General features: G+C 40.4%; 2 protein-coding genes across 2 annotated transcripts in view; both read left to right on the forward strand.

The window, feature by feature from the left end:
• TMEM202 (transmembrane protein 202) overlaps positions 1-11673 on the forward strand; it is a 47391-nt gene extending 35718 nt beyond the window's left edge. Inside the window, exon 8 of the mRNA XM_065871741.1 lies at positions 11284-11673. Coding sequence (XP_065727813.1) covers positions 11284-11673 — 390 coding nt within the window. The remainder of the gene's footprint in view (positions 1-11283) is intronic.
• The window catches only part of ARIH1 (ariadne RBR E3 ubiquitin protein ligase 1), a 117249-nt gene continuing 114531 nt past the window's right edge, over positions 11661-14378 (forward strand). Inside the window, exon 1 of the mRNA XM_065871591.1 lies at positions 11661-12343. Coding sequence (XP_065727663.1) covers positions 11975-12343 — 369 coding nt within the window. The 5' untranslated portion in view covers positions 11661-11974. The remainder of the gene's footprint in view (positions 12344-14378) is intronic.

Genomic DNA, 14378 nt, shown 5'->3' on the forward strand with positions numbered 1-14378 from the left:
TATTCTGGCACCTATTGAACAGCTGATCATGGAAAAGTAGACATTTTCATTGGAATGAAGGAAAGTTCAATTTAAAACAACAACAACAAACATTTATTATCTCAGAGTATCTGTGGGTCAAAATCTGGGTGTGGCTTAGCTGGCTCCTTGGTCTCAGGATCTCTTACAAGGATTAAACAAGGTGTTGGCCTTGAAACAGGGCTGCAATCTCACCTGAATGCTTCACTGCAGAAAGATTCACCTCCAAGCTTTGCTCTGGTGATTGTTGGCAGGATTTAACTCCTCCTCAGCTTTTGAACCAAAGCTTTCAGTTCTTAATTAAGGATTCAATTCCATACAGGCGGTGGGTTGGAGACTTCCCTCAGTTCGTTGGCATATAGGCTAGGAGAATTCAGTCTTACCCTGGAATGGGTAATTTAGCTTTGATACGCTGATTTGTAAAGAATGTCTATATGAAGTAAAAATTAGCATAGCATTCATGTTCTTAGTTCTAGATTGAGGACTAAAATGAATGTGTATACACTATGAATTTTGTGGTTGGTATACATTTCTGGCCTGTATATAAATTAATACAAGTGATTTAAGCATTCTTAGAGTATTAATTACATTTTTCAAATAACAAACTTAATTCTGTACAGGATAGGAATGTCAGGAAACATTGACGATGATTAGAGTGGGATGAAGTTGAAATAATTTATAAACTTGAGTTTCTCTTTCAACCACATTATGGTTATAGTTTCAAGTTGTTTTCCATTTTCTCCTTCCCTTCGCATCACACAGACTGTATTGTGAATACATTCCCCTGGAGTTACGTAACGTGGCAACCCTGAGCTGAACCACACAGTACACACACAAGAATATACACAATTATTTTATTTTTTAATCTAATTCTGTGGGTTTTATTTTTAACTCAGGAAATTTAATTTTTATATTATATTTATTCTTTGGTAGATATTTATCAAAATTCTGAAACTAGAATTTGACTGTCAATCTTAGACTTTGAAAGCAATAGCTTTAGCTAAGTGCATATGTTCTCAACATGGGCAATATTGCCTCCAAGGGGGCAAAAACTGGTTCTTGGTGGGGGGGGGGTGGTGTGTGAAAAAAAAAAGTACTCTTTATGGGATTCCCCTGGTGGCACGGTGGTTAAGAATCTGCCTGCCAATGCAGGGGACATGGGTTCAATCCCTGGTCCAGGAAGATCCCACTGCTGCGGAGCAACTAAGCCTGTGTGCCACAACTACTGAGCCTGTATTCTAGAGCCCGTGAGCCACAACTACTGAGCCTGTGTGCCACAACTACTGAACCTGCATGCCTAGAGCCTATGCTCCACAGCAAGAGAAGCCACTGCAATGAGAAGCCTGGGCACCACAACAAAGAGTAGCCCCCGCTCACCACAACTAGAGGAAGCCTGTGGGCAGCAACGAAGACCCAACGCAGCCAAAAATAAATAAAATTTTTTTGAAAATTAAAAAAAATACAGGCATATAAGAAGAGCACAGCAACATTTTTCAACAATTTGACAAATGAATAATGGTTTGTACTTTTCAAAAGGCAACTGCTTTAAAATTGACTAATTATCTGTGTATATTCTCAGGTCTAAAACAAAACATTGTACATATCCTGTGTCCAATAATGTTAATGTAACGAGTCCGTTCCATTAAGTCAGGTAATCCTTACAATCCACTGAGGAAAATCCTATTTTTCTTCTTCTTTTTTTTTTTTTTTTATGATGGGAAGACAGACTCTCTTAAGAGGTTAAGTAACTTGCCTAAGGTCATATACTTAATTAGTGGGGCTTCTAGCTCTGGAGCCTATGGGGCTGACTGCCACACAATAGTGCCTCTCACAGTTAGCTGAGTAATGTTCACTTTTTCAAAACATCCCTCTGTTTGACCCTCTCTACCTGCAACCTCCCACATCCAATCACCTAGAAGAAAAAAAAGACTCATAGCTCATATATGCAGTTTGTTATCATTCACAGAAAATGTGTCTGCATATACCTCGCTTTGCTTTAATGTAAAAATATACTAATCAATAACTTATAACTATACCATTTTAATAATATTTAGAGACAATGTAATGATTATAGTTATTTTTATTGACCTTTCAAACTCTTTAAAATGGGATCTCTGTTCAGTGATTTGGAATTTGAGTACGTCAAAACATGCATCCAACAGGCTAAATTATCTTTTCATGAAAGCAAAATGTGAAGCAGCTTATAAAGAATTCTGGACTGTACAAGAAGTCATACATCACAAGCCCTCCATTATTACTATTACATTATTATTTCTAACTATGAGGGTATAGTTAGAAGACAGAAATGTAAAACCGGTTCTTGCCACATTACAAAATAACTATAAAGAGTGGCATCTGGTTCCTGGAACTGGAAGAGGTGACTATGCTTTTTAAATCGTGGTATTGTCTCAAACAAAACAAATGGAAAAAAATAAGAGAGAAACAAAAAAAGAAGAAAAAGAAAGACCTTTTCATTTCTGAATGCTTTGGGGCTAAGTGGACCTGTCAGATGCTGCTGTTTCTGTGTTCCCTTGGTTACTGTAATCTTCAGGCCCTTAAGGCTTTTCCATTTTGTTCCTTGCTACAGTCTTTCACTAATTCATAAACAGGCTGCATTGTATCAGTTGTGTCCAATGTGTTGAATTCCAACATCAATCCTCTCTTGCCATGAACTATTCCAAGCTGGGGGACCACTGAGGATGTGAGGGGTGAGCTGGGCATTTGCCCTAGAGAAACCCTAGATAAGGGGTGTGGTGGGGAACATGCACATAAGGTCCCCTCCTCCTCTTCCACACAAGCTTCAAGTTTTCATGGTGACCTAGAAGAATTAACAGGTAAGAACACTAATGTTGATATAATGTCAGCAAGATTCAATCAACACACTGAGGTAAGAAGACAGTGTCTATTGGTTTATAGCTTTAGGTTTATATTAATTCATTCCAACATTATCAAAAGCTTGGAAGTGTGTTGGTAATGGGAGATACATAGACAACTCATGTTCTAGGCATCAAATGATGAGTGTGAAATGGCTTAGAAAACAGTAGTCTTGAAGTGTATGTATTAACTGGGGGTAAAGAATGATTGGGAAGGATGTCAGGCAGAGGGAATAGCAGATGCAAAAGCATGGAGGTATGAGAAACTCCAGCATATAATGCTTTCTTAGAACACCTCAGTTTAGTGACATGTGTCTCTTGTAAACTCCTTAGCACGTACCATCTGTGTCATTCTTCTTGGTTTGTCACAGTTACCATTTTTATAACTAACCTTTCCTTTAAATTTAAATCCCTTTCCCTTAAATAATGATTTCTTAGATGGCAGGGTTCTTCTTATTTAAATCTCTCCAGAATGTGTAGAAAGGTGCTTTGCACTGGGTAGTCACTAATAAGTAACTATTCATGGGTTGACAAAAAAAAAATTGTGACATGTATTTTAAGTTTTCATTAAAAACAATAAGGCTGTATCTGCAAGATTAAAGCGGGACTACTTGGATTGAAGATAACACACTTGCTTATTCACTATTCTATTTTTATTACCTGTTTCCAGGAGGAACAAACATTGCATACAGTCGATGTTTATGCTGCCAATCTGGACAACAGTAGGCTTGATAGCAATTATTCCATTATAACAAATACAAAAACACATTTTAGAAAAGGAATAAGCTCTTATTACAATTACTGAGAATTGTATGGATAAAACAGTGGGCTTGGACTCTGAAAACTTGGACTTGAATCAAAGCTCTGTCACCTGTGGTGAATTTTGGCAAATTACTTTTTGTATTTTTCCTCACCCATAAAATTAAGCATCCCAACTTTTAAACAACGGACACTGCAGAAATACAAAGCATCATAAAAGACTACTACAAGCAACTCTATGCCAATAAAATGGACAACCTGGAAGAAACAGACAAATTCTTAGAAAGGTATAACCTTCCAAGACCGAACCAGGAAGAAATAGAAAATATGAACAGACGAATCACAAGTAATGAAATTGAAACCGTGATTAAAAATCTTCCAACAAAAGTCCAGGGCCAGATGGCCTCACAGGTGAATTCTATCAAACATTTAGAGAAGAGCTAATACCCATCCTTCTCAAAGTCTTCCAAAAAATTGCAGAGGAAGGAACACTCCCAAACTCATTCTATGAGGCCGTCATCACCCTGATACCAAAACCAGACAAAGATACCAAAAGAAAGAAAATTACAGACCATATCACTGATGAATATAGATGTAAAAATCCTCAACAAAATACTAGCAGACAGAATCCAACAACACATTAAAAGGACCATACACCATGATCAAGTGGGATTTATCCCAGGGATGCAAGGATTCTTCAATATATGCAAATCAATCAATGTGACACACCATATTAACAAAGTGAAAAATAAAAACCATATGATCATCTCAATAGATGCAGAGAAAGCTTTTGACAAAATTCAACACCCCTTTATGATAAAAACTCTCCAGAAAGTGGGCATAGAGGGAACCTACCTCAACATAATGAAGGCCATATACGACAAACCCACAGCAAACATCATTCTCAATGGTGAAAAACTGAAAGCATTTCCTCTAAGATCAGGAACAAGACAAGGATGTCCACTCTTGCCACTACTATTCAACATAGTTTTGGAAGTCCTAGTCATGGCAATCAGAGAAGAAAAAGAAATAAAATGAATACAAATTGGAAAAGAAGAAGTAAAACTGTCACTGTTTGCAGGTGACATGATACTATACTTAGAGAATCCTAAAAATGCCACCAGAAAACTACTAGAGCTAATCAATGAATTTGGTAAAGTTGCAGGATACAAAATTAATGCACAGAAATCTCTTGCATTCCTATACACTAACAACGAAAGATCAGAATTAAGGAAACAATCCCATTCAACAATCCCATTGCAACAAAAAGAATAAAATACCTAGGAGTAAACCTACCTAAGGAGGTAAAAGACCTGTACTCAGAAAACTACAAGACACTGATGAAAGAAATCAAAGATGACACAAACAGATGGAGAGATATACCATGTTCTTGGATTGGAAGAATCAATATTGTGAAAATGACTATTCTACCCAAAGCAATCTACAGATTCAATGCAATCCCTATCAAATTACCAATGGCGTTTATTACAGAACTAGAACAAAAACATCTTAAAATTTGTATGGAGACACAAAAGACCCCGAACAGCCAAAGCAGTCTTGAGGGAAAAAAACGGAGCTGGAGCAATCAGACTCCCTGACTTCAGACTATACTACAAAGCTCCAGTAATCAAGACAATATGGTACTGGCACAAAAACAGAAATATAAATCAATGGAACAGAATAGGAAGCCCAGAGATAAACCCACGCACCTATGGTTGACTACTCTGTGACAAAGGAGGCAAGGATATACAATGGAGAAAAGACAGTCTCTTCAATAAGTGGTGCTGGGAAAACTGGACAGCTACATGTAAAAGAATGAAATTAGAACACTCCCTAACACCATGCACAAAAATAAACTCAAAATGAATTAGAGACCTAACTGTAGGACCAGACACTATAAAACTCTTAAACGAAAACGCAGGAAGAACACTCTTTGACATAAATCACAGCAAGATCTCTTTTGATCCACCTCCTAGAGTAATGGAAAAAAAAAAACAAAAGTAAACAGATGGGACCTAATGAAACTTAAAAGCTTTTGCAAAGCAAAGGAAACTATAAACAAGACGAAAAGACAACCCTCAGAATGGGAGAAAATATTTGCAAACAAATCAGTGGACAAAGGATTAATCTCCAAAATATACAAACAGCTCGTGCAGCTCAATATTTAAAAAACAAACAACCCAAACCAAAAATGGGCAGAAGACCTAAATAGGCATTTCTCCAAAGAAGACCTACAGATGGCCAAGAAGCACATGAAAAGCTGCTCAACATCACTAACTATTAGAGAAATGCAAATCAAAACTACAATGAGGTATCACCTCACACCAGTTAGAATGGGCATCACCAGAAAATCTACAAACAACAAATGCTGGAGAGGGTGTGGAGAAAAGGGAACCCTCTTGCACTGTTGGTAGGAATGTAAATTGATACAGCCACTATGGAGAACAGTATGGAGGTTCCTTAAAAAACTAAAAATAGAATTACCATATGACCCAGCAATCCCACTACTGGGCATATACCCAGAGAAAACCTTAATTCAAAAAGAAACATGCACCTCAATGTTCATTGCAGCACTATTTACAATAGCCAGGTCATGGGAGCAACCTAAGTGTCCATCGACAGACGAATGGTTAAAGATGATGTGGTACATATATACAGTGGAATATTACTCAGCAATAAAAAGGAATGAAATTGGGTCATTTGTAGACACGTGGATGGATTTAGAGACTGTCATACAGAGTGAAGTAAGTCAGAAAGAGAAAAACAAATATCATATATTAATGCGTATATGTGGAACCTAGAAAAATCGTACAGATGAACCGGTTTTCAGGGCAGAAATTGAGACACAGATGTAGAGAACAAACGTATGGACATCAAGGGGGAAAACGGCAGGGGGTTGGGGTGGTGGTGTGATGAATTGGGTGATTGGGATTGACATATATACACTAATATGTATCAAATAGATAACTAATAAGAACCTGCTGTATAAAAATAAAATAAAATAAAATTCAAAACAAAGAAAAAAAGAAAAGAATCCCAACTTCTAGATGCAAACTATTACATTTAGAATGGGTAAACAACAAGGTCCTACTGTATAGTACAGGGAACTATATGCAATCTCTTGGGATAAACCATGATGGAAAAGAATATTTAAAAAATAATGTATATATGTGTAAAATTGAGTCACTTTCCTGCACAGCAGAGACTGGCATAACATTGTAAATCAATTATACTTCAGTTAAAATAAAAAAAGAATCCCAACTTCATGAGATCATAAGGAGTAAATTTAAAAAGTGTATGCACCTACTCTAGCATATAGTAGACACTCAATAATATATTTGCTCACTTTTTGCCCGTTCATTCATCCATTCATTCAAATACATCCACAGGGCAACACAACAGAGATACGGTAAACCAGAGAAGTATTTCTCTTGCAAACTTTGTTATAAAAGTACTTTTTGGGACTTCCCTGGTGGTCCAATGTTTAAGACTCTGTGCTTCCACTGCAGGGGCCATGAGTTCCATCCCTGCTCATGGAAGTGCAGCATGCCTCATGATTGTCATTAGGACAAACAAATGCTCACTTCTTGGTAGGGTGGGTGATCATCTGCTATTTTTTTGCTGTAATATAAGCACACTATTAGGCCAAATAAATGTGCCTTGCAATTATGGGGAACACAGACACTATGGTTTTGTACATTTGTCTAATTGTATGAGGGCGTGTATGTACTCTACTTCTAGATCCAGCATTATCTTACCACACATTGTAGATAATTACTTGTTTAAAATCTCCAGTTCAATAATAAAGTCTATAATTCTGTATTCTAGAAGAAAGATAAGGTAGAGAGTGTATTTTAGACAGGGGGCTGCAGTCAGGATTCTCAGGTTCTATTTTTGGTTACTGTGTTACTATTTCTACCAGACTTCTAATGAGGCATATAACCTCAGTTTCTCTAAGCCTTATTATTTACCACATAGAATTGGTGTAAGATCTACCTCTCAACAATGGTATAAGACTTAATTGTTATTTGTAACAAAATATGAAGTACACAGATGTTTTTAAAGAAATGCAAAGTATTCAATTAGCTTATTAGAATCTCTCTGCACATTTGCTAAAATTTAATTTTAAATTAAATTTATATTAAAATTAAAATTTCATTTTCTTACCTCCTACCTGGTAAAACACAGGAACAACTAAAGCATTAAAAAAAAAACAAACCCCAAAAATGCTGCATTAAAAAAACTTTATAAGCAAAATGACAAAAAGCAATTTCCATTTAGGTTTGGAAATGGTGTTTTAATTAAATCATACACGCATTTTTGGTGAGGTGACCACATCCCAGTTTGTCTGAGATTTCCCAGTTTTAGCACTGAAAATTCCACATCCCAGGAAATCCCCATTTTATGCCAACTGGGACAGTTGGTCACCCTAGTGCCCTGCTGTCACTAGAGGTTTTCTCATAGCTTACAACACTATTATCTGCCCTTAGAAAAATTCCAGTGCTATTTTAATTTCTATTTATCTGAAAAGCACTTGCACATTTTCCCTGTTGGAATTTAGTTCATAACTATTTGGTGAGCATATAAATATTTATGGAGTTTTGCTCCATGAGTAGATATTTAATAAATATGTACTAATATTTTTGACCTTATTAGGACATGGGGAAAATGGGAGTACCTAATTACAAAACAATTATTCTTTTGGCACCAAGGAAATATTAAGTTGCCTGCTCTTTTTCAAGGAACTTGTCCTGTTGTTGTTTACAGACTATTGTACTTCAACCCAGTAATCACCATAGCTGAGAAGGCAGTAACACAGGTAGTACCTTTAAGATCAAGTCACTTAAAAAAACATTGTATTTGGGTCATCCCTTAGCCAATTTGGGACCAGAGAGGACTTGTTATACTGGTTTTCTTTAATAGCACTATAAACTAACCTGATTCTAAGATATTTTTTAAAAAATCAATGGAATGAGTGTTGCTGAAAATTTCATTATGATTGTTTACCCATGAATAGGAGACCCCAAAACTCAGAGGCACTATGATAATGACCAAAAAAGGAGTCATCAGATTATGGAAAAGATTTCTAAGAAAAAAGCAGGACAATTTTCTTCCCTGGAAAACAGGATGACACAGGCCATGTACATACATGTATAATCAAAATAAAATCAATTAAAAGGTTATAAATCCAATTGGTTATTGTTTTTTTCCTGCAAGATGTAAGGTGACTTATGACACTTTTTAAAGGTTTTAATTTTGTGAACATATAACTATGTGCCAGGCACTGTGTCAAGTGCTTTAAATATATTATTCCATTTGCTCCTCACAAATAATCCTATGAGAATAGGAATTATAATCCTCCAAAGTGAAGTTCAGTAATTTGTTCAAAGTTATAGATAACAACTGGAGGGGCAGAGGTAAATTCTGCTCTGTTTCCTCCAGAGCCTAAGCTCTTAAATTTTAGCCTATGCTGCTTCTCAACATTGTTGACATAAACACTGGTGAAATTATATATCTAGCCCTAACTTCTCTTGACCTTCAGTCTTGTATATTAGCCTATGGAACTGCCCTCTCAACATCTCTACCTCGATGTCTAACAAGCATATCAAAGTTAACGTATTTCAGTAAACAGCACCACCATTCACCCAGTTGCTCAAGCCCCCAATTTAGGAGGCCTCCTTGATTCCTCCATCAACCCCACAGGCAAGCCATCAGCAAATCTGTTGGCTCTACTTTCAAATTATACATGAAACTGACCGCTTCTCATCATCCCCACTGTCACAACCCTGGCCCAAGCCATTATCATAATTCACCTGGACTACTGAGACAGCCTCATAATTGGTCTCTGCTTTCATAGTCCATTCTCCACAAAGCACCCATAGTTATTAAAAAAATAAAACAACCCACAGATCATATGGTTGCATTCTTCTGCTTAAAATCCTTTAATGCTTCCCATTGTAATAATGTAAACTTCTTAAGATGCCCTACAGGGTCCTGCTGGCTCTCTGCTTTGATCTGCCCTCTCTGACTTTATCCCCTAACACTGTCTTTTTGCTCAGTATGCTTCAGTCACATTGGTCCTTATGATGTCAAATGTCTCTGTGATGTAAAGTCACGTACTTTGAGAGGATTTGGAAGGGCAGGATTGGGGATTTGAAAAAACTGGCAAAGGTTTGAGAGAGTTGCCTAGAGTGGGAGAACAATTTAGAAAAATTTAACAGGATTGCTGGGTGGTGTTGAGGGTTCAGGTGTGGTAGGTGATTGGAATTTAATAACAGAATGCATGTGATTATGAAAATTTCTCCAATAGTGTTCAGCTGCTCCAGTACCAAAGGGCAGGATGTGAATGGTAAGGTTCACTCAAGATAGGGGTAGATGAAAAGAAAAATGGGGCAAAGGAGTTTAGGGTGCTGACAAGCATTGCTGATTTTTTCTGTAGGTATATGATAGTGGGGATGAGAAGGGTTACTAGTGTCCTTAACTTGCCCCAGGTGTGGCAACAACCTAGAATCGCTAAATAGAATCAAAGGACCAAGACCTACCAGCATTGATGTTAAAAGCTGTAATTTGCAAATCCTAAGATCATTTTAGGAAATCTGATTATTAAAAAATTTACAAAACGGACAAATCAGTAGAGGCTTATGCACATTATAAAGGAAATTTTCACTTTTCAGAATCAGTTTCCAAAAGGAACCTGTAGGTTGAACGGTAAGGTTTATAAATAAGTTAGGTATTCAGACTTTAACAAATTTCCAGTCTGGCCAGTCCTTCAGGTTAACCCAAGAGGGAGTTTTCTCATGCCACTTCTTCCTTCAGAACATTTCTCTGGTTCTCCCGTCCCACTTACAAAGATTTAAGCCTACAGTTAGAATGTCATAAAATACTCTTACTGTCCTGGTCACTAACTTGCTTAATATTTTGCCATTTACCCTGCTTGCACTTTAAGCTCCCCAAACTAAACTACTTTACACCTACTGTGCTATTGCTTTTGTTCTCTTCACAGGCTAGACCATCTTCCCTACCTTCTCTGTTAAAACTCCTAGCCATCCATCAACACTCAGCTCACACAGCACAGTTCCAGATAACAGACAAGCACTATCTCTGCTTTATTTGGTGTCTGTAGATATTTCTATTATTGTCGGTATTGTGTTGTCTTACAATGCATTTTATATACAATGCAGTATATAATACATATTATGCATTATAAAGTATTTTTATGATTGATATTTAAGGTCACCTAAGCGCTAAAATAGAGCAAGTGTTCTGTGGTCTTGGTCAAGTCTCTTTCCCTTTGAGTCTCAGGTATAAAATGGGTACTGTGGCTCCGTGAAGATGAGAAATATATATGTAAACCCCTTACACGGTGCTCATTTAAGGCAAGCCATGACTATAACATTGTTTAGGGCCTTGAATAGGTGCTTGATAAGCTGAGTTCAGGAAACGCTTCTTTTAAATGACGTCACTATAGGCGACTTAAAAATCACAGCACGTCTGTACAGAATCAAATGAATTACTCAAAACGAGGTTCACCTGCTACACAGTTTAGACGATCTGCATAAAACAGAATTCACTGAGTAGCCCAGGCAACAGGAATATTAGCTGAACAGCCGAGGTCTTCCTGAAATTACTCCAGGGCGGGCGGGGAAGGGTCTCCCCGGCCCGGTGGGAAGGCAACCTTCCCCCACTGATTGCGCGAGGGGCTGGATCCCCACGGCCAGCGTCAAAAACCACCACCTGGGTGGTCCAGGTGCTCCCCCCACAGCCGTCCCCCTCCGTGACCAGGAGGCCAATGACTCCTCCAGTACACCGTCCGCTGGTGTCGGCCCAAAGACCGACCGCAGCTGGAAGCCAGCCGGCAATTCCCGCCGCGCCGCAGCGCGCCGCGCTCCCTGGGCCAGCCCGGGCCGTGGGGTCTCCCCGCACTCTACGCAGGGGCGGCGGGGCGGGGCGCGATTACGTCAAGAGCCGTGACGCGACGACGCAGCGCGGCGCGGTGACGCACGCCCCTTTGTTGGCTCAGTAGCAGTAGCAGCGGCCGTGGAGGTAACGCTGGGGACTGTTTTCCTTCGGAGGCCAGAGCGGAGCCGCGTCTGACTGAGGCGGGCGGCAAGCGGCCCCCTCGCTCCCTCCCTCCCTCCTCCGCACCCTCCCCGCCGCCGCCAGCCGCCTACCGCCGCGCCCGGGGAGGAGCCGCGGCCCGCGGGGCCGGAGCCAGGCCTGCGTCCGGACATCAGCCGGAGCCGGAGCGAGAGCCGGGGCCTCGGCGTCCCCGCCCTCTCCCCGCCTCTGGGGCCAGCGTCCGCCGGGCCCCCGCGCGTCGCGCCATGGACTCGGACGAGGGCTACAACTACGAGTTCGACGAGGACGAAGAGTGCAGTGAAGAGGACAGCGGCGCCGAGGAGGAGGAGGACGAGGACGACGACGAGCCGGACGATGATAACCTGGATCTGGGCGAGGTGGAGCTGGTGGAGCCCGGGCTGGGCGTCGGCGGGGAGCGGGACGGACTGCTGTGCGGGGAGACGGGCGGCGGCGGCGGCAGCGCTCTGGGGCCGGGCGGTGGTGGCGGTGGTGGCGGCGGCGGCGGCGGGCCGGGGCACGAGCAGGAGGAGGATTACCGCTACGAGGTGCTCACGGCCGAGCAGATTCTGCAACACATGGTGGAATGTATCCGGGAGGTCAACGAGGTCATCCAGGTGAGGGTGGCCCCGGCGTGGGCTGGACTGGGACGGACCCGGGAGCAGATTCGGGGGTGGTCCGCGCGGCCCCGAGGGGCAGGCCTGGGCCTGGTGCGCAGCCCAGCCCGGTGCCTCCCGGCCCTGTCTTCTCGGCTGTCTCTGCTGGGGATAGAGCAGACATTCGCCGGGTGTGGGGAGGTGCGCTGGGGGCGGTGCTTTCCAGGTCTTGCTATGGCGGAGGCCTCCGGCCGCCTAAGACTTCTCTTACGGTCAATTCCTGCCCGTCCCTGGGCCGGGTGTCCTTCCTCTGGCCCTAGGAGCGCCTATAGGGGCGGGGCGTAGGTGGGGTGGAGGAGAGCTGGAAGAACTGGGCCCGTAAGACGGTTTCCCCGGCCTTCAGCCTCACTTGAGAACTTTTGGAAGGGGTTAGAGTAGGCCTGAGAGCTGCTTGGTGTACGGTTGCCCCAAGTGGGCACCAGTTAATAAAGAAATGGATCTGCTTGGCAGTCTTAAGTGCCTACTTAAAGGTGGGGGAAGGGAACTATTTCTCGGAAGAGGTGCTGATGGGCCTTCTTCTCTGATGGTGAGGCTTCTGCTTGCCTCTTTTTAAGTCTTTGCTGTTCTTTTGGGTCCTGACTACTACTTTTTTCAGTTGTAGCATACTTGAAGCTGTTGGAATAGTTGCTGCAGCTTGCACACCCAGCCTTGCAGCTAAAACCACAGCAAAACGCAGTGTTATTGTGTAATATTGGACAGGACTCTGCTGTGAGTTAGCAAGTGGAGACTTTCTGCTTCTGGACTCCTTTTCTCTGATAATTTGTATTTCGTGGTCAGTAAGTTGGGCTCGGTTTAAGTTGATAACCACATCTCATTTAATCTTCTCGTGGGTCAGATTTTGCGTTTTTGAGCTTTAGGAAATCAAAAGTTTACATTTATTTGGAGAAAACAATTATGAGGGGTCAGGGGTATGACTGAAGAATAAAAATGGAGTCTTGATTCAGTGCAACTCTTAGAAAACACTAGTTACGTGGAATGAAACTGTATACGTGAGCAGCAGGTTACTATTGCCTTCTGGTGTGTCATTTTTTTCCCCCTTAAAATTGGTTGGCCAATATTCACTGGCAAATTAGCAGTATGTCACTGCCTACTTGTTGAGTTTAAATGATTAATAGATTTTTACAGTACTGTTTAGTAAGCGACACTTTCTTTTGGAAGTGGAACCATCTATTTAGGCCTATTTGAAGAGGGTGGTTTGAATAATAGTAAAAAAAAAAAATCTGAAAATCTAGTGCTATTACTAAAGAGTGGAAATCTCAAATTTTCTATAGACGATGTAGTTTGAGGAGGAAATTGAAGGGTTGTAGAAGAAAGATAAGTTTTACTGCTCTTTCTGATCCTAAAAATATGACAGTTGAGTTCTTAGGTGGCTAAATTGAGAAATTTTCTTTTTTTGAGGAAACTGAATTTACAGTGAAACCCTGAATTCTCTTTTCATTTATTTATGATATAAAGTATATAGTAAACCTGTATAAAATCTGATGTTTTCAAACTATGTACCTAGCTTATTGGCATTTTAATTAGCTTTAAAAATGCATGGATATTTATTATTTAACTTTTTAACTTATAGTCTGTTTTCATGTAGGTAAATCTCATCCAGCTTTTTCAGCTCTTAGGTGTGTCCTTAATCACTGAGGCCAAACCTTACAAGTTCTTTATGTTGCTTCTGGAGCAGAGATGTAGCTAATGCATGTGACATCATTTTTTCTTTGTTAGTTTAGGGGAAAAGGAATAAAAGTGGATGAACTGAACTAAGGAGACCTACAAAATACTAGGGGTTTTTTTAGGTGTCCTACTTTAATCATGTTTTCATGCTGGATTTTTGATACAACTCTTTTTTTCCTAGTTTACTTCATGTTAAGCATGCTCTTAAGTAGGATTGCTGAAATAAGTATCTTTCCTTTGTTAAAAGTTCATATTTAGAAACATCAGTAAATCAAAGGATAGGATTTATCCCAGACCGTTTTTTCTCCAAATGGTATACACTAGGCAAATG

The sequence above is a fragment of the Phocoena phocoena genome, chromosome 2 (genome assembly GCF_963924675.1).
Source record: "Phocoena phocoena chromosome 2, mPhoPho1.1, whole genome shotgun sequence".
Classification (NCBI taxonomy): Eukaryota; Metazoa; Chordata; class Mammalia; order Artiodactyla; family Phocoenidae; genus Phocoena; species Phocoena phocoena.